Source organism: Pinus tabuliformis, chromosome 1_1 (genome assembly GCF_031772625.1).
Source record: "Pinus tabuliformis cultivar Carrire ecotype Pingquan chromosome 1_1, CPIR1, whole genome shotgun sequence".
Lineage (NCBI taxonomy): Eukaryota > Viridiplantae > Streptophyta > Pinopsida > Pinales > Pinaceae > Pinus > Pinus tabuliformis.
Window position 1 is genome coordinate 984,060,273 of NC_142297.1, and position 21,760 is coordinate 984,082,032.

General features: G+C 36.2%; 1 protein-coding gene across 1 annotated transcript; it reads left to right on the top strand.

The window, feature by feature from the left end:
- Positions 1 to 13,863: 13,863 nt before the first annotated feature.
- LOC149217814 (NAC domain-containing protein 6-like) lies at positions 13,864 to 15,774 on the top strand. Its single transcript, XM_089391426.1, has 3 exons — positions 13,864 to 14,101; positions 14,192 to 14,457; positions 15,089 to 15,774. Exons 1-3 carry the CDS (start codon positions 13,906 to 13,908, stop codon positions 15,545 to 15,547), a joined length of 921 nt encoding a protein of 306 aa, XP_089247552.1. The 5' UTR covers positions 13,864 to 13,905; the 3' UTR covers positions 15,548 to 15,774.
- Positions 15,775 to 21,760: the final 5,986 nt, after the last annotated feature.

Genomic DNA, 21,760 nt, shown 5'->3' on the forward strand with positions numbered 1-21,760 from the left:
GGTCTCATACTTATCTGAGATTTTCTATAAGGCATTTTTTCCTTATCACTTTAGCTATAGTTTATTCCATTAGGCCATATATACATTGTTGATTCATATACAAGTAAGAAAATTATGGGATTCATACATAGCCACTATCATAATACACATCCATAAGTAGCATAATAACAACATAAATACTAAGGAAACAACAACCATATAATCCACATATAAACTAGTATAATACTTATGCTATAACAATGAGAAATAACCTCATATTAATGATGCAAAATCCAACCCAGTATGGGGCTACAACGTTCCACCAGACCATAGAATGTGTGAGCCAAATCTCTCTTTAGCCATTCACCCCTATGCCATATTCCAAGCATGAATGTGGGATATCATAAAAAACATCAATCAAAACCATCTAGGGCTTCCATAGGCCAAACCACCTCAACCCATCAAACAGTGATTCCACCTCATGGTCGGACATCAGAAAACCATCATCATATTGGTCTCTACCCAATCCTTTTAAGGCTTGAGAGCGTTTGTTCCAACATGACTTCTAGGACTAGTAACTTAACCCATGACTACTAGTGGGCTCTAGAGTGTTTGTCCAAACAAGGCTCCAAGATTAGTAACTCAACCCACAACTTATACAGGTCTCCAGAGCATTTTTCCATGCAAGGCTCCACGACTAGTAACTCAACCCACCAAGGGCTTCAAAGCATTTGTCCAACCAAGGCTTCAGGACTAATAACTCAACCCAAGTTGTTATAGTTCTCCAGAACATTTTTCCAACCATGGCTACATGACTAATAACTCAACCCAAGCCATTACAGGGTTCCATAGCATTTTTCCAACCAAGGTTGTAGGAACTAATAAATCAATCCAAGCTAAAGGAAGCATGAGAACGAACTAGAAAAACAAAGAAATAAATCCACAACACCATGGCTATCCAAGAAATGGAAAGGCTAGACAAATCCAACGTTAATATAGGTAATCCTCTATTCCAATGATATATCATAACCAAGAAACCACATGCATGTGCCATGCATGTTGAAACCAGTGAGGAAAACATACATGCAACTCGGGACCTATAAGCAAAACCTGTTGTAGCTGCTTATCCCAATGTCTTCTGATGCTTTCCTTCTCTTCCTTTTCCTTCTTGCTCCAAAACTCCAAGTATGCCACAATCTCCAGAGTGCTCCAAGAAAACTCTAAGTCTCCAAGAGTATGAGAGAGGGAGAGAATACAAGAGAGCTCCATCAAAACCTGTCAAAATATTACCCATTAATCTTCAGAAGCATTTTTATTAATGTGGCCTCTATTTTCTTTATTTTCCATTATTTTCCTTCATTTTCCTCCTCACATGAAACATGTGACCATTCACCTCTTTTTTCTCCTAATTTCCATTATTTTCATAAATAAAATGCTAATTAATACCTCTTTCCTTTCCAAAGACTTTGTCATTTCCTTTTCCAATTCCCTTAGCCATAATAGACCGAATGAACACCCACTATGATTTTTTTCCCACCATTCATCTTGGAATACGTGTCCCATCACTGTTGTCTTATATATTTTTTACATGGATTTTTAACTAGGGTTGTTACGTAAACCTCCCCCTCAGGGGCGCATCGTCATCAGTGTTCAACGACACCTATAACTATCAAAAATGCTAAAAGAAAAACATACTGCCCATGGAGCTTTATAACATAGCTCATTGTAGTATTTACAATGAAAGTCTGCTAAAACATGACAATCATACCATTTACTAAAGTTTTATGACAAAACTCATTATGTTATTTACAATAATATCCACATCTACAAACATACACATTTTTTACACCTGAGATAGAACACATACGCCCACACCCAATGTACAACACAACACAATGCATGTGCCTACACCCAGTGTACACCACCACACAATACATGTACTACGCAGAGTACAACACAACGAGTGTTCATGTCATGATACAACAACTACACCATGAACATACATAGTACCACATTTACACAACACAACACGTACGAGATACACATAATACCACATTTACACTGGTACCACATCTACAACATGTACATAGTACCACCTATACACATCATCACTTGCACAATATGCACATCGCATCACATGTACATGGCACCACCTACACAATGTGTACACAACACCACATGTGCATTGTACCACCTATACATCATGTACACAATAACAAATGCATGAAATGTACCCAACACCACATGTACACAACATCACACAAACGACATGTGCATAGCACTACCTGCACACAACACCACATCTACAACATGTACACAACACCACATTCTCACATCACCACTTGTACAATCATGCACACCAGACCATATGTACATAGCACCATATGTACAACATGCACACAACACCATATCTATATCTATATATATATATATATATAGCACTACATATACAACATATAAATAGCACCCTATGTACACAACATTACATATCCAACATGCGCACAACACCATATGCACACAACACCGCATATCCATCATGCGCCTAGTACAATATGCAAACAACACCACATATCCAACATTTACACAACACTATCTATACCACCCTATACTTAACGTTGCATAAACAACATGTACACACAATATATATGGACAACGCCGCATGTGCACAACATCAAAGATGAACATGTACAACATATGTGCAATAGTAGTACCACACTTCCAAAACCACACTATCTATACCAAGAAACCTTACTTGTAGTGTCTCCCCGCCATCCATGGTTATCTTAGCATGCCACAAATCACGTTGTTTTCATTTAGTTGATGTATCCTTCAACGTTACCTATCATAACATAAATCTAGGCATAACACAAGCATATAATATCAGTTTGTATCGATGTGATACTGACCACATATATTCGTCAGGACTACTCTTCCCACTTGATTCCCATAAGACCAAGAACCTCGTCATGCCATTCACCTGCATAAGCAATCATTCCTCGACAAGAATGATCCCGGGAAACCCTGTTGGACAGTGACAAAGATACATAGATACATATACATAAATATTAGCATAAAACAATCATGATCATGTCAGACAATGACATACATACACACATATAAACATTAGAATTAAATAATAATGATCTAGTCATTCAACGACATACATACATAAAAAAAAAACATTGACATAAAATAATCATGATCCATGATGACCCTACCAAAAGAAAGGAGTAAAGACTTGACTTGTGCTTGTAGGATCTCTTAGTCAGGGGTGTAGGGTTTGGCATTGATCAATAGAATCTTCAATAAGAGAAATTCACTTAAGGGTTTTCCTATAAAGAGTAGAGAGGTTTTGGCCCTAATAGAGAGCCAACATCTTGTGTTATTGTTTTTTTATGTTTTGGTAGCAGTTTAATTAAGTACACACATATGCACTCATAATAAGAAGAAGAATAAGCTAAAAATAAAAGTAAAAAGACTCCACAAATTGTTATCAAGTAACGAAGAATCACACTACACTACTTTGCCCTAGATGATTTAACATGGCATCAGAGCTAAGGTGACACATCAAGGAAAGGGAAATCAAATTCCCCCATCTATTCTTGAAAATTTTGGAAACCAAGAGTCTTTGAGAAAGACTAATGGTTAGAATTGGATCTAGAAAAAATTCAAATGGCTTATGACATAGAGTAATGCAAGGTAGTTACCACACTAGAACGTTGGTGAGGAAAGAGAGGAATGCAAGTGTAGAGGCCAATAACTAGATCATATAGGTTGATTGGGATGTGTTTATGTATAGTAATGCTCCAATTATATCATAGATTATTAAATGAGTGGGCTTGAAAATGCTTGGTTGAGCCTTCTCGAAACTACAATACATTTTATTTGCCTTGAACATTAGAGCTCATTCAGAAACACAAAATTTGTTGGAGAATCTAATTCTGACCACCTCTCAGGTGTCATAACCCTCGATCCAAGTGTCCTAGTTCAGTTTAAGTTAGTCTAGTTCAGTTCAGTCTCACTATAGTGATTTATTACTGATATCTCCAATGTAATCATATTTAAATGATTCGTAATATTGAGAATATCAATATCTGGTCCACGCTTATTTTCATTCTTTTTCATGGTATCATATCCCTAGGTCGCATAAGTTTCCAAAAAGAGCATGGTGTCATCTAATTTCATGGATGAAAAGTTAAGGAGAAAGTTCCAAAACAACCTGAATTTTGCACCTATGAAGAAAGAGAAGTGAGTTAGCTTTGCACCTGTGAAGAGAGCCAAATGGATTAGTTTCACATTCCAACAAAAATAAGAATGTGAAAAAGAGACGAAAAGTTACTGAATTGTAAGAAAATTAGGATTGATGCACCTCGTAAGTGGAGAGAGTACACAAAATTGTTTAAAGAACCTTTGTTGAGAGGTGTATCAATGGGGAATGGAAATTTTAAAAAAGAGAAATTTTCAAATCTTTGAAGTTAAATGACGACACGAAATTTAAACATGAAAACTCAAAATTCAAAATGGTTTTTTATTCAAGAGAAGACAAATCTTTCTTGGAATTTGTAGCTCATTGATATGTGCGTAGCTCACTTCACCTTTTAAGATAGCTTATGTCATTCATTTAAGAACTCTGCTTTCACGATTTTTTTTAAATGCTTTTATGAGGGGATATGTGATTTTTTCAAAAGATTATATATATATATATATATATATATATATATATATATATATATATATATCCCATAATATTAAAGTATCGTTTTTTTATTCAAAGTGCTTTGTTGATAGAGCCTTCAAAAGAGAATATTCATATGAAAGTTGCAAGGGGGATTTTTTTGAAGTGTTACTTCATTTAAAAGAGTGTTATTTTTTTTTTAAATCAAAGAATTTGTAAGGTGTCTTAAATGGGATTGTAAATTTTTTTTTCGAAAGAGTGGCTCTTGTGAAAATTTGTAGACACATTTTTTTTCGACATTTTATGGTAGAGAAGTTATTACAAAGATGTTTTTGTTTTAGATAACTGTTATGTCTACACATTTGCTTATTATGCTATAGTAAGCTAATTTTGAACAAATGGGAAAAACCAAGAGACTAAGAAAGTCAAAGTAGTAGCATGAGATGTTTGAAGTTCTTTTTTGAAAGATTTGGAAGTGAAAAGGAGTTTTTGTGTAAGGAGGAGTAATTTGATTAAAGATGAAGAATTTAGCAAATCTTGTTGATGACAATTTTGTGAATCCAACAAGAGAGCTTGTTGATGGTATTTTGGTGAATCAAACAATAGAACTTACTAATGACAATTTTTTGAATCCAGCTACAGAGTTTTCTCATGACAATTTGGTGAATCTAGCAACATAGCTTCCTCATAACAAGTTGGTGAATCTAGCAACAGTAATTATTAATGACAAGAAAGCTTCCATTGGAGAAATCCATGCTATGATGAATCCAACAATTAATATTATTGATGTAAAATTTGATGAAGAATTATTAACTAATGTTGAATGGTTGTGGATGATGCAACAGAAACATCATATCGACATCATGTTATTTAGTGAGAGAATTCCACTTGAATCTGAAAATTAAGTGCAAGATAATATGTCTGAAGCAGTGTTGAGAATGCAACAAGATGATGGAGCTTAGTGAAAAGGAGTCACCTTCACTAAGTGGACCCGCAGGCTATTTTTGGCGCAAAGTCTATTTTTAGACTATGTCTATTTTTAGTCATATGGATCATGGTCTATGAGTTGCAGGATGCTATTTAGGGATGATTGGTCATGTTGGGAAAAATAGATGGACTTATATTTTTAGACAACAACGGAGGTATTGCCACTCTAAATATAGAACAGTTGAATATTATTAGCCCTTAATAATATTTGTAGTATAAACATTATCTTATTCTCTTGGAGCACTTCAGTTGGAGCTACGGATGTGGCACATGCAACTGGTTGAAGGAAATATGTGTTTCCTATGGGTTACTTGAGCTATTGCATGCAGGACTTCAGTTAGAACTCAACTGGTTGAGTTTTGGTGGAGTTGGATGTGGAGTTGATGGAGTTGTGTTCAGTTTGACTTGGTTGAACTAGTTGTATTTAGTCTAACTGACAAATAGACTAAGTGATGAGTGGTATGAATTAGTTATTAATTAATTCAAGAAATATCAACTCATAAATCAACTAAAGAATACATCAGTTAACTCAGTGCATGGACAATTTAGCGGAGACAAGTGTTAGAGGTGAGTGAAAGGGCAAGACAGTTGTCAGTTGTGACTATAGTTGTGCATGAGATTTGCACATGCATGGATTGAGATTGCCCATGAGGATTGCATGGTACAAGCCAAGGAAATACGAATTTGGATTCATTCATTCTCATGCAGGATTGCGCAATGGAGGCAGGCAGACAGCGGAGGAGATTTGAACCTGTGATTGTTTCAGATCTGAGCTAGTTTGTGTGTAGCAGGTGGAGATAGTACTGAGTACTTGCGAGGAATATTGTACTATGTATTATTACAAGTTCTCAATCAATATAATAAGCAAATAGTTGGGGGTTTTCAGTTGTATGCTTTCCCCGTGATATACTGTGTTGATATGGGTGATTGATGTTTCAATGTGCGCATGCGATTGTTTTTGATTCCGCAAAATTGATGATCAAAATGTAGAGGAGGTTATGTATTATGCATGCATTCCACAAATAGTGTATAATTAGGATAATCTCTATGTATAAGTGTCATATTATTCAAAATTTCTACATGGTATCGGAGTAGAATTGATCATCAGATCTATTATTCAGAAAGTGTTTACATTTTATTTCTTCAGGCAAAGTCTGTAATCGGGCCAGGTAGCCTCTGGATTCATCCTTCTTTTGGAAGGTGAGATATCCGATGAATTCCTGTACAGTCAATCTCTATGCGAGAAATAATTTGTTCTCACGAATTTTAGATCAGAAGCGGTTGAGTTTTAAGGTGGTGGAATTCGAATTTGCAGCAGTGTTTTCTTGGTGTCAAAGTTGAAATGTCTTTCAACGGATTCCGATTGGAGTATGCCCTTGAAGGCAGCTCGAATTATATTGCATGGAAAGACAATATGGAGGTGGTGTTAGATGATAATGGGTTGAAGGAGTTCATATATGCTGAAGTCCCAAAGCCTACTGATCCTGCTCACGTTGATGCTTGGAAAAAGAAGGCAACAAAGCGTTGAAGGATTCGGTTCGAGGGCATGAAGGATCACACTGTGTCCAGCCTGCATGGAAATGCTTCTCCATACTTAATGTGGAAAGCATTGACAGATTTATTCCAAAGTAAGAGCAACCAAAAAAGGTTGGCGCTCAAGGATAAACTAAAAAACATTAAGTGTGAGAATGGAGACAATATACCCGAGTATCTCACAAAGTTCACCCAATGCCGGGATGAGCTGGGAAGTGTGGGGGTGACTGTCGATGATGAGGACTTGGTGAGCTTGGCTCTCCTTGGTAATCCGAAGAGTTGGCATTCCTATCAGGACTCTGTTAATGGTCGGGAGAAATTGCCAGGATGGGAGAGACTTTGGTCGGATCTTGTGCAAGAGGAGATCAGGCGGAATACCAGGCACGGATCTTCATCAAAGGCATCTGATGAAGAAAATTTCACTTTGGCTGCCAAAGCAAAGAAGGGGAAGGACAAGGGTTCTCTTTCCGAATCTAGTTCTTCCAATGATTGGAAGAAGGTTGACAAATCAAAAGTGCGATGCTTTCGTTGTCATGAATTGGGCCATTTTTCTTCAAATTGTCCATGGAGGAAATCCAAGAAGGGATCCGCGGAAGGATCTAAAGGTGAGGCACTTTCTTCACAGTTTGAGTTGGATTTCACACTCTTTGCATGCATGGTTTCATCCATGGTGGGAAGTGGTTGGTTTCTTGACAGTGGCGCTTCTTTCCACATGACCGGTGATAAGAGTTTGTTCAGTACCTTCGAGGAGAAAGATCTCCAGATACTCATAGTGATGGGTAATGATGAGAAGTATAGTGTCTCAAGTGTAGGCATGGTTATTTTTCAGAGGGAGCATGGAGCTCGCCTTACCTTGACCGATGTCAAGTATGTACCAGGACTGAAGAGAAACTTGGTGTCGATCGTGATGCTGGAAGACAGAGGCTATGATGTTGTCTTCAGTAAGGGAAAGGTTTTCCTTAGACACATCATCACTAGATAGGTGAAGCAGATTGGTTCACGGGTCAAGAACATGTATGCTCTTGAGGTTCACGATGCATGTGAAGCCTTGAGCAGCGAGGTAACTGATGGAGACTTGGTGGTTGAGAGGGAGCATATATTAACTCTCAACATGCAGTGCAAGAAGAAGTCTCAGATGATTGTGGAGGAGCCACAAATGGCGCAGCAGCTTCAGGAGGTTGTGGAGCAGCCACAACAAGGGAAGCTGAGAGGAGATTGAGTAGAGACATCTACTCATGCAGAGACCTCCAGTAGGGGGAAACATCGAGCTAGGTGGGCTGAGGGATCACATGCAGCCATACCTCCAGGTAGGAGGTGGTGTGATATAGAGTGATCGTCCCAAGGAGGAGGAGCAGGATCCTTGAGGTACCCAGCCTCTTGGATGAGACCTTGCTACAGGAGCCCTGATGTGGAGTAGCAGGAACTGACTGATTGGGTAGAGACAGATGCGGATGGAGTGGCAGAGAGAGCGAGAGTGCAGGGAATCCTAGGACAGTGCATAGCTAGTAGGCTGCAGCAATGCGAGAGGCACAAGTTTTTGCACAGTGCTAGGTGGCACAGAGAAGTGTGCAATGGTACAAGATGCATAGAGATGTTGCAGTAGCGCAGATGTTAGAGAGAGAGAACTTTTCAGCAGCAGGTAGAGCTTCAACATCAAAGTATGTTCCTAGCCCAACAAAGTGGTCAGTTGGGAGTGTTTTTGTTCCAAGTTTTGTTGGAGCAAGTGGACTGGGCAAATGTGTTGCATGCAGAACATTCCAGAGTTACAGGATCAGGTTGCAGATAATACATATCTTGTTGAGAGCGAGTGTTGAGAATGCAACAAGATGATGGAGCTTAGTGAAAAGGAGTCGCCTTCACTAAGTGGGCCCGCAGGCTATTTTTGGCGCAAAGTCTATTTTTAGACTATGTCTATTTTTAGAAATATGGATCATGGTCTATGAGTTGCAGGATGCTATTTATGGATGATTGGTCATGTTGGGAAAAATAGATGGACTTCTATTTTTAGACAACAACGGAGGTACTGCCAGTCTAAATATAGAACAGTCGAATATTATTAGCCCTTAATAATATTTGGACTATAAACATTATCTTATTCTCTTGGAGCACTTCAGTTCGAGCTACGGATGTGGCACATGCAACTGGTTGAAGGAAATACGTGTTTCCTATGGGTTACTTGAGCTATTGCATGCAGGACTTTAGTTAGAACTCAACTGGTTGAGTTTGGTGGAGTTGGATGTGGAGTTGATGGAGTTGTGTTCAGTTTGACTTGGTTGAACTAGTTGTATTTAGTCTAACTGACAAATAGACTAAGTGATGAGTGGTGTGAATTAGTTATTAATTAATTCACTAATTATTAACTCATAAATCAACTAAAGAATACATCAGTTAACTCAGTGCATGGACAGTTCAATGGAGACAAGTGTTAGAGGTGAGTGAAAGGGCAAGACAACTGTCAGTTGTGACTATAGTTGTTCATGAGATTTGCACATGCATGGATTGAGATTGCCCATGAGGATTGCGTGGTACAAGCCAAGGAAATACGAATTTGGATTCATTCATTCTCATGTAGGATTGCGCAGTGGAGGCAGGCAAGCAGCGGAGGAGATTTGAACCTGTGATTGTTTCAAATCTGAGCTAGTTTGTGTGTAGCAGGTGGAGATAGTATTGATTACTTGCGAGGAGTATTGTACTATGTATTGTTACATGTTCTCAATCAGTATAATATACAAATAGTTGGGGGTTTTCAGCTGTATGCTTTCCCCGTGATATACTGTGTTGATATGTGTGATTGATGTTTCAATGTGCGCATGCGATTGTTTTTGATTCCGCAAAATTGATGATCAAAACGTAGAGGAGGTTATATATTATGCATGCATTCCGAAAATAGTGTATAATCGGGATAATCTCTGTGAATAAGCGTCATATTATTCAAAATTTCTAGGAGCAGTGCATGTTAGTAAAAAATTGGAAGAGACAAAAACAAAGATAGAGGCAGAGGCAGAGAAGGAAGCCCACACAGAGAAAATAAAGTCAGAGACAAATGCATAGAAAGCAGTGCAACAAGAGAAATATCTCACTGCAGAGCAAAGGGAATAGAACCAATGTGGTTATGTAGATGTTTTTACAATTACAATTGATTTCCAATGTGTAGGTAAACAAGAAGATTGTGAAAAAAATTCAAATTTACTTGAAGCATGTCTTGCAAAACCTTTTTTTATAAGGTCTACTATAAAGCTACAGAAATGAATGTTGAAGATAACATGGATGATGAAAACCTTAATGAAATTTTCATGCATTGGAGTCCTGTAAATATGAACTTGTATTATGGACTTATATTGCAGCAAAATATTGATGATGAAAAACACACAACATAAAATGACATGTCGCATCAGTCTATATACAAGCCAATTTTTAAAGAATTTCTGGACATGCTTAAACAACCTGGAACAATGGAAGACTTACACCAGAAAATGAAGAAACTAGGGTTTAAAGAATAGAACAATAAGAAAAAATTGAAACAATTGAAACAATTTAGAAGCTACAGGATTTGGAAGAAGAGAAGAGGGAAATTAAATCTAGTTAAAATGAATTTTTTAAATTGTAACCCTAGCTAAGACTCAGACCAATCGACATTTAAATTAAATTTGTACGTGGTTGTACTTAAAGGGGAGTGTTGGAGAATGTAATTTGAATGTATCATAACCGTCCATCTAAGTGTCCTAATTCAATTTCAGTTACTCAAATTTCTAAGCTTCATTAGAGTAAATTATTAATAATGTCTTCAATATAATATTATTATATTGAAAAGAGCTATCTCTCCTCCAAATTTCTTTCCATTGTTGGCTAGCATTAAGGCTGCACAATGTTTCATGGAATATTAGAAAAAGAAAGAGAGCTAAGAAGAAAATTTTTCACAACACAAATCTCACACTTTGTGTTATTATTCATTTCAACAATTACATATATACGAAACTACACACTAACTTCCATACCTCTAAATAATGACTCCAACTCATTACATGAGAATCAACAACTTCTAGAATGAAGCATAGGGGCTCACAATGACAACTACATATGAAATGGAAGCATTACTTTCAACACCCTCCCTTATGCTTACATGGATAATATTAAAAACACATATTACAACAATAAATAAATATTTTTCTGACTGGTCTTCATCAGCACCCACATCCACATTGGAATCTCACAAACACTACTCTTTCACCACCACATCTTCGAGTTGTCACTTAACTCCATTTAAAACGTAAATGACCATTGTTGATGAACTTTTCAAGATCAAAAATATTGGCAACGTGACACGTTAGGGCTTCCACGATAAGAGCCATCAAGTAATGAGCCATCCTATGGACCAACCACCATCTGTGAGATATTTCACTTTCGTCTATATGTCAGTTGATAAGATGATGGTTGGGATACTTGACCTTACAAAAATTGATGTTTCTTAAAAACAGCCAACCCTCTTTATAACCAAAATTACTAACACATAAGAATTGACATCCCCGACATCGGGACTTCAATTTAAAAAACCATCAATCTTTTTAAAAACACACCACACCAAAAAATCTCACATTTTTTTGAAACCTTCATTATAACATATAAAATAATTATATAACGAAACCACTTCAAACCACAAATCCCCACAGAAACAGTCCCCCTACTTCCCAACTTTTTTCCTTCTGGGCCATGCCACCAAACTCTTCGCCTTTGCCTCACCTTGACATTAGGTAAAGGAATATAAATTTGTTTGTCAAAACGACCAAGAGTTCTCTCGGTGCAGCATTTCTACGGGCGATCTCCTATTTTAATTCTTGTGCACTCAAAGGCTCATCCTCTACAGTGAATGGGCACAAACTGAACGAGATAAAAAAAAACACTTATCATTTGTTGAAAGTTGAAATCTGGCCATTGTTTGAGTAATTCCGAGTCAAATAATATCTAGTAGTCATAATTTTGTTTCCATGAGCCCGTTTAACAACAGATCTATACGAAGCATCCAATCTGCGGCCTTATGACGCAAGAAAAAATTCATGACTGATTTTGTTGTAAAATAAACCCTCCACAGTAGTTATCCATGGCAATTTTTGACTATGACGATGCAGTTTCACTGATCCATTAGGATTCCACCTCCAGAACAATTGATTTCTCTGATAGGAGTGCTTTCAGATGGGGTTTGAGTTCTTCAGCAAAAGCATGGACGGATGAGGCTGATACTATGAAGAAAATCACCGCACTTTGAACTGGTTACTGTAATCCTTTGACAACAGCACGTGAATGATGTTCTTGGACACCGATTTCACACCCTGATTTCTTCTCACGAGCATGCCCAACAATCTTGCATGGACTCTAGATGTAAACACACAAATAATTTTACACACAGAAACACTAAAATCAAACACTCTCTTACCCTATTTATTTACATAGAAGTAAACTCAAGGCTTCTCTCACATTCTCCTGGACCTCCCTTGAGGGAGTCAGGTCAGAATCGACTTCGATACTATATCAGAAAAATAAAGAGAGCTAAAAAAATAGATTTTGCACAACACAAATCTCACATTCTATGTTATTATTCATTTCAACAATTACATATATAGGAAACTACACAGCGATGATGATACTTCTAGATAATAACACCAACTCATTAGATGAGAATCAACACCTTCTAGAATAATGACTAGAAACTCACAATAACAACTACACATGACATGGAATCTCACATTCTATGTTATTATTCATTTCAACAATTACATATATAGGAAACTACACACCGATGATGATACTTCTAGATAATAACACCAACTCATTAGATGAGAATCAACAGCTTCTAGAATAATGACTAGAAACTCACAATAACAACTACACATGACATGGAAGCATTACTTCCAACCTGTAAATAATGATAATGCTTTTTATTAATCATGGTTGGTTAGAAATGTATGGAAAGTATCACCAATAACATTCAACATTCGTGTGACTAATAACAACTTAAAAGGAGCGATACATTATAGTTGTGGTGGCACTAAAAACGAAAATTGTCCTAAATTGATTAGGAATAAGGAGACATTGAAATATCTCTTTCATTGAATATATATGGAATAAATGTGATAACTAAACTAAGAGTTCCATCTGTAATTAACTTGGTCAGTATTGTTTTCTTAATTATTTTATGCAGATAGTGTAGAAACAATATAGTTCAATATCTTTAGGATTTTGATCACATACTTGTAGAAAATTTGATGGGGGTCAACCGTATGTGGCTGTATTTGCTGAATTATGAAGAAAAATCGTGGAGCCAAAATATGTCGCGCAACTTCATCGAAATTTTGCCGGATATCCCAAGAAAACAAGAGTTTTCCGTTTCTGCGAAACAAGAGTTTCACCGTACCAAAATATGCGGCGCAACTTTATCGAAGTTTCCTGGATGGGACAAGAAATCGAGAGTTTGCCTTTTGTGGTACTCTGGCTACGCGGAAGAGCATAAAGAACGACTTTGAACCAGAAAAGCTCCTCGTCGTATTCGGTGCGTCCCCGTATGGGTAGAGTCGTCTCTATTCCTCCGCCTCACGTTTCCATAAATCTTCGTCGTCGATTATTTTGAAAAAAAATTCTGACTTATATACTGCCGCATTCATACCTCAAAATATATATAGAGAGAGAGAACATGGAGTGGTAATTCATATAAGTGTTTCATCAAGATATATAAGATAATCATGCAGCAAGAAACATACAACGATGTGAAGATGCAGGGAGAGTTAATGAATCTTCCAGGCTTCAGATTCCATCCCACAGAAGAGGAGCTATTGCGCTTCTATTTGAAAAAAAAGGTTCAAGGGTGCCACCAAGTGAACCTCGATATAATCATACCAACCTTGGACTTGTATCAATATGACCCCTGGGAGTTACCAGGTACGCTTAACTATTTCTGCTTCTTCCCTGCTATTGTTTTGAATATTCATTTTCACCCAGTATTGAAGGATATTGATCGTATTCTTGCAGGTTTGGCTCACGATGCTTGGGAGAGACAATGGTTCTTTTTCGTTCCAAGAGATCACAAGAATTCATGCCGTCGGCCTAACAGATTGACAGTTTCGGGTTACTGGAAGGCTACAGGTTCAGACAGACCAGTTCGCAACGATCTGCTTCAGTGCATCGGTCTGAAGAAAATTCTCGTGTTTTATAGAGGAAAAGCCCACTGCGGTCAGAAGACAGACTGGATCATGAACGAGTACAGGATGCCAGATTTCAGATCCTCCCCGGCACAGGTGATAAGCTTTCGTTTCACAGTGTTACCCTTTCGTGTCTGTAATATTTTCTTTAAAGAAGGCCGAAGATTAAGGGCTCCTCAGATCCATTAACTGCCGAGGAGGTTTTCACTTCCAACTTCATATTTCGTTGGATATTTGTAAGAAATTCGGCTTTTAATTTTTTATTAAGTACCCTTTTGATATTTAATTCTAATTTCGAAATTTTTATATATTCCAGCTAAAATTCATTGAAGTAAATACTGTAATATAAGCCTTTGTAGTGGGTTCCATGAATTTTTGGTTTCATGGATTTTATGATTTGTTGAGGTTTAGTTATTGGAATTAGCTTAATGGGTCCAATTTCCAAAAGTAAAATACATTGTTAATAAAAATTCGTATGAATTAGTCCAGTTCCAGTATCTAAATATCTTGCTAACTGGAAGTCATCCGACCCTAACTTTGCTACTAAGCCAACACGATCCCTTAGAGTTGATCTATTTCCTGTTTAAAAAAGGGCATAATAAATTTTTTAGGGTTTTATAAGATTTATATTCTATGAAGTTATAGGACGGAGGTAATAATTTTTTAGGGTTTTATAAGATTTATATTCTATGAAGTTATATTGAGGGAATTTAATTGGCTTGTTCAGAAGAAGAAGACAGATATTGTTTTATGCCGCATATACCGAAAGGCTGCCTCTCAGAAGTCGATGGAACAACGGGCGAACCTGGATTACTTTCGGAAGGAAGAATCGGCTGTTTCTGGGGATGAATACAAAGAGGGGTCTCATGCAGTCACCCTTAATGACAGCTGCCAGTTATCAAATTCCGTGACAAGGGATCAAATTTCTTCGATACATTATAATGAAAATCAGGAAGGGTTGTGTTCTTCTGATCCAGGCAAAACAAACAAAGAAGCTCGTCTGTTTGAGTGTCTGGAACCGATAATATTTTCTGAAGAAACAATGGTATTGAAGACCCCTAAAACCTGCAAGCCACCGCAATTAGAGTTGCCCATCTTGTCGATGGACTCCTTTTTTAGCCGTTCAATATCCACTCCTTATTCCCTTCTGCCTACCCCATCGCCGTTCCATATTCCATTACTTTAAATAACATTACACCTCCATACTTAAATATGTTGTTCAGTGCTGTTCATTCATCACTCATGTAATTCAAGCCTGCATTGTTTATGAAAATACACCGATAATTATTATTTATGCCGGGGCCATGTGAGTTGAATTTTCGACAGGAATAAGGGAGCGGTTTAGAGTTCCTCCGTACAGATTGAATTGAATCGATTTATGTGGATGTAAACCTAATTTTACCATATTAACATATAGACCAGCGTGAATATCGCTTATTTTAAGCGTTAATGTATCTTAGGTAATAAAGTTTTTGGCGCTAGTATAGATATAGCAGTGGTGTACAAATACGATATAATGATCGAATTGAATGTACATTGAAGACAAATTTGACGCCGTCATGATATCTTGTCGTAGAGTGATTCACGTCAATTGCATTTTTCTTCTAAACGTCTGCTTAGCTTTCTTCTAAATTTTCTTATGCTGCTGTCTATATATATTAATTAAATTGTCCATTTCTGATTGTTTTGTTGCGATTAACGCCATAAAGTTGATGGTGTAGTTGTAATTTTGGTAATATTCTTGTGCTGTTGTCTATATATGTTAATTAAATTGTCCATTTGTGATTGTTTTGTTGCGATTAACGCCATAAATTTGATGGTGTAGTTGTAATTTTGGTAATAGGAGATATATTTAGATATTGTAAAAACGCTTTAATCATAAATTTGAATTGGTAAATCTACAGTTTCACCATCTCAACTGATCAATTAAGATATTTACATGAAAATCATACATTAAAGAAAGCCCATATGGAATGAATAAATAGAACGGGTAGATGTCTATATGAGACCCCAAAGCGAATATGGAGTGAATAAATAGGACAGGTAGATGTATGAGATTCTTTGTTTATCACTTTTATTTAGGGATTTGATTATTAAATTTAGAAACGCATACTTAGTTTAGCTCTCTGATTTTGAACCAGTGACCTTGTAGAAAGAAACCATGCTATTAATGGTGGCATACATACTCTATTCTTCTAATTTTAAACCAATGACCTCTTAAGATTAAACACATGCCCTTAACCATTAAGCCCACTCAAACTATATAAACCTATTCAAGCTATATTCTTGATATACCAATAATACATGAACCTATATTATTGATGTCCCAATAATACATAAACCGTGGGCGATTACCTATCCATATTATTGGTGTTAGTGGTAGGCTATCCATGCTGCATATTTGGTACTAAGTCAGGCTTTCATAGGTTGATTATTCGCTTATATTTCGTTGGAATATGGTTTTATAATATTTTTATCAATCATCCTAAAAATGGTCTAACTTTTAGGCCTCTATATCATAATCTTTTTAGAAGATTATAGAACATGGTCCACGTCCAGTATATCACTAGACACCGAACGTATGTAGGGTAGCACCAAACCTCTGCGATACTCCCCACACTCCTTTAAATTCCTCTCTCCTACATAATTAATTATGTCAAATGTTATTTTTATTAGGTATGCATTTTTTTTTTCCTTAGTAAAAAAACATGCATTATATTATTATCGGATAAGTGTCAACAAAATACAGTGTCACAAGCTTAAGAGCTATTAGAAGCCTTACTCTAAATAGTAAGAAGTGTGGAGAGAAGCCAAGACAGTCAAAATCTTTGGTTATTGCCGGCACAAAAAGAGAAAAAATACATATTTCAGAAAAGACACATTAGGGGGGGGGGGTTGGGAGGAAACACATGAGGTGCACCAAAGAAAGTAGCATGTTCGTGCATACGAAAATCTATGTGTCCCACCCGAGTCCGCAGGGTGTGGACATGGTCATTTGTGCATCAGAGCTGATGGCAAAGACCTTCTATTGAGTCCAGGGTCTCATTCTACATATGTTGGAGGTCATTGATATAAGTAACCAATTCATTCCTATCATCGTACCTCTGTTCCCTCACTGTATCAATTTTTAGCTAGATGTTATTCAGTTGGGCCGCGATGGACTCCAAGGTGATCGAAGCTTCTACGTGGCCCGGGGAACGACCTTGGGACATGGCCATGTTTGTATCGGAGTGGCTGCGCTCAGTCGACTCAGAGTCCCAGCTATGCTCTCCATGCTGTTGGCATCCATCCATAAGTGGGTCAGCACCCCCCCACAAGCATGCCCTTGATGTCGAGGCCTACAATCAACAACAGCACCATCGGTTGCACCACCATGGGAAGTGTGTTTGCTGCCGTGAGACACACCACAACATTCTGAATCGACTATAGTGAAATAAAACTCCACTTATTGTACCAGAGCCAAAGAGCCCAAAGTCCCGAACACCAACACCGTAACCACAACCTGCAAAGAATTAGGAAGGCACGCCACTAGTCTTAGGGTCCGAAGAGCATGAACCACCCATGTAGCCACCCCAGAGATGGCACCTGAAGTTGCTTTCCCCATCAAACTGACTCTCTAGTGAAGCTTCCTCGAACCAGAGATGGAGCCAAAATAAGGAAAACTTTTTGTCTGCTTCCAACCCATGCATTCGAGTCCCTAAGCCAAATAATCCTTCACGCTGGGCAAAGCACTCTTCCCCCAGATCCCATGGCCATGCATGATGTAGGTGCCAATTCTAGTCCTAGCCACATTTGATGTTCTCATCCTATTCTACTACCCCAAGCCACAGCCTGAGCCACGATGCAAACAAACCACACCTCTTCCTCTCTCGACACTCTCCTCATCACCCAATGCGTGCGAATGACCACCTGCATGTCCATCTCCAGTATCAAACAATGTGTGTGAGGAGTGGGGTATGGGTTCTAACAACCCTTCACTACATTCGCGTGGCATGTGGAGGCCCCTTTGGCTCCATAATCCGATGTACCACAAACTAGCCCCAAATATGATCACCCCCATGAGGGATATGTATATTTTATTATTATGTCAGGATTATTTAATTTAATTTTTATACGATCATGATTTCAAAAAGGGGAAAAATAAGAGATTCTTAAGGGGTTCAACATGTTACAATATTGCAAGAACCTTGTTAAATTATTTTGGTGATGATAAATTAATTTTTTAATTACACTATGTTTTCCTTTTGACTTGTCCAAACTCTATTATTGAATATGTATTAAGAGGATGGTGGTTAGGTGATTTCCTTTTAGTTATTGGAGTATGAAATGTATGATCCATATGATTACTTAAGTCATTAGCTATTTGTAATTGTAAGGGGTGAGTGAGAGATTCATTTCACCTTGTTATTATTGTAATGGTTAAATATGATCAATTTTTGGAATGGAAAGAGTTGAAGCTTGCATGTGAAATCAATGTGGAAATTGGAATAGAAGGAGGCATGACTTTTATATATAAAGACCATTAAGAAAAAAGATATAGAATTAGAAATTACCCATGAGGAATTTCACTGAATAGAAAAAATATATTTTTTCCTTGAATGGGTAGGAATTCAAGTAATTTGGAGCTTTACGACCATGATTGAGGCCTCACTAGGTGTGTAATGAGGGGAATTTAAAGGAGAATATTCTAAAGGGGCCATCTAGTAAATAATGGAGCTCACACTAAAGGCAATGATTCAGGGTCCTCCTATATGCTCAATGGCGATATTTCAAACCAAAAATACATCCATATGAGATGAAGAAACATCTATATAATTATTAATAGTGTCAATCACCCTTGGAATCATGACCTATCTATAGAGTGGCTTATTCTATAAATACAAAATGCAATAACACCTAATATTGTGTGGAAATTTATGCACCTCTAAACAATTAACAAGACAACAATTGAAAACATACGAATTCCTAATAATTTGCGCTATCGATTTATATGATATTACTATATAAATGAAAAAAATGTGAATTATGAAGCATCAATGTCAATGAGAAATATTTATGAAAGGTTTTGACAATATGCAGCTTCATTCTTGTTTCACTTAGGAAATAGTTATTCCATTAAGTCTTAATATTCTTAAGTTTTTAGTAAAATAGTGTTATGGTTGAAATTTTAAATGTTTTAGGCATAATTATTAATAATGGTATCATGTACATCTTATGAAATATATACCAAAAATTATTCGTAGAAATTAGAGGTAGTATTGAACATCAATAAACATACAAACGATGAAAAATCCTTAGTTTACGAACTTAAATGGTTTCATTTTATCCTTTTGCTTTCTTTTTATTGTGAATATTATGATTCAATTGACTAATAGTTATTTGGTTGGCTATTGTTATCGTACTTCATAGGTAGTTAGTTAACCAAGTTCTTTGCACTCTAGAGATTGGAAAAATGAACTAGGTTGGCTTATGTAGTAGAGTTATGAACTAGGTTGGCTTATGTAGTAGAGTTTTCAATGTTTGTTTTCTACTAGCATTTAAATTTTATAGTTAATTTTAAAATATTTAAAAAAAATTGTCAAAAAGAAATAAGAAAATTAATAAAAAAACTAATAATTATTTTTTGGCCATACCCACCACTCATGTTAAATATTAATAAAAACATACCACCGTGATTTTTTTCCATTTTTTTATTTTAATTCTTTCTTTTAAAATCAAATATTATGGACGGTTAATTATAAATGATGGTGTAACAAAATAAAAATATATATCAATAACTAAATAAAAAACTTCAATAATATCAAATATATCTAAATAATTTTTTGGATTTTGAAAATTACATAATATTTTATAATTATATTATTATATAAGAACAATCACCATAAAACCCTAAATAAAAATTAGTTTATTAAAAAACCCTAAATAAAAATTAGTTTATTAAAAATAATACAATTTATAAGTTACAAAAATAATGCATATATTAAATAAATTTCATAAAATAACAATAATTATTATTATCTATTCTTAAAGTCAAAGCCAAGCGAGACACTAAATTGGTGTATGAGATTCTCTTGTTTGTGAGACAAGGGGTCCACCTCCGTGCAACAATTTGACTACTAAGTCTATGAAGGCATACATACTCTTCCCCTTGGTTTTGAACCTATGACCTTTCAAGAGAAAACACATAGTCTTAACAATTAGACGCACTCAAGTTTCCATAAAATACCTATAACAGATGCAATTTCATACAACTATATTAAAATTATGAAAATATTTTATATATAATTAGTTCATTATTTATAGGGCTCGCTTATAAAACACACAACACAATACTACAATGTTCCACCAAATCTCTGGGACGGAGAGATGCACAAGGGGGACGTGTGGGAGTACCCCAGATTTGATGGAAATTTTAGGGGGGGACAGGGGGACATCGGGGTATATAATTTTTTTTCCTTTTTATATATATATATATATATATATATATATATATATATATATATATTTCAAATTCATATTGAATAATGAAATCATAAATAGAATGATCCATACTTAATTGAATTAAATAATGAAATACATTTATCCATACTCATCATTCTTACTAATACATACATGATTCATCCATAAACCACGAGATTCAATAACAAAGTACTTTGATCCATATTTATTGTTCATTATTCACCATTAAAGAATCTACATTAATTTAAAAATTAAATTCATCATTCTAGATTCTAAATTGATTTAAAATTAAAATTCATCATTTATCATTGTAGAATCTAATTAGTAGTAAGAAAAATAGACTATAATAGATACTGAAATTTAAAGACTTAAATATTAAATTGATATAACTAAAACTAAAAAACAATGGAGTGACAAGTCTAAAAGTCACTCTAAAGTACATAGAGGGCTTGGTGCTCTTGATTAAAGACTAATTCCATACCCTTGTACATGACAAAATGCAATGGAAACATTGCAATCCATCAAATCCTGAATTCCTGAAAAACTGTTAAGTCTATTGGCTTTTGAGTGAGATCTAAATTTCTACTTTGTCCATATGAAATCCAATGAGGTCGGAACCACTCTCAAACATCTTGAGTCATTTCATGGTAATGTTAAAAATTTAAATAAAATGATGAAAATGAAAGGTAAGGGAGAATGTCACTTTTACTTTAATAATTTAACATTACCATGAATTGCATAGCATTAGTAGGGAAATATGGTCAAATACTAGGTTTTCCCTGTCATAAATCATTGTTTACAAGAAAATTTAAGGGGGGACGTTTAGGTGTCCCCTTTTGGGGAGTCGCGTCCCCCACACTAGCGAAACGTCTTCCCATGTCTCCCCAAGAAAAGGACATGAGAAACGTTTCCCTAGACGTCCCTGTCGCAAATGTGTGAG

Coding starts and splice junctions, on each gene's coding strand:
- LOC149217814 (XM_089391426.1), top strand. CDS start 13,906: ATGCAGCAAGAAACATACAACGATGTGAAGATGCAGGGAGAGTTAATG. Junction 14,102..14,191: donor TGACCCCTGGGAGTTACCAG/GTACGCTTAACT, acceptor GTATTCTTGCAG/GTTTGGCTCACGATGCTTGG. Junction 14,458..15,088: donor TCAGATCCTCCCCGGCACAG/GTGATAAGCTTT, acceptor TGGCTTGTTCAG/AAGAAGAAGACAGATATTGT.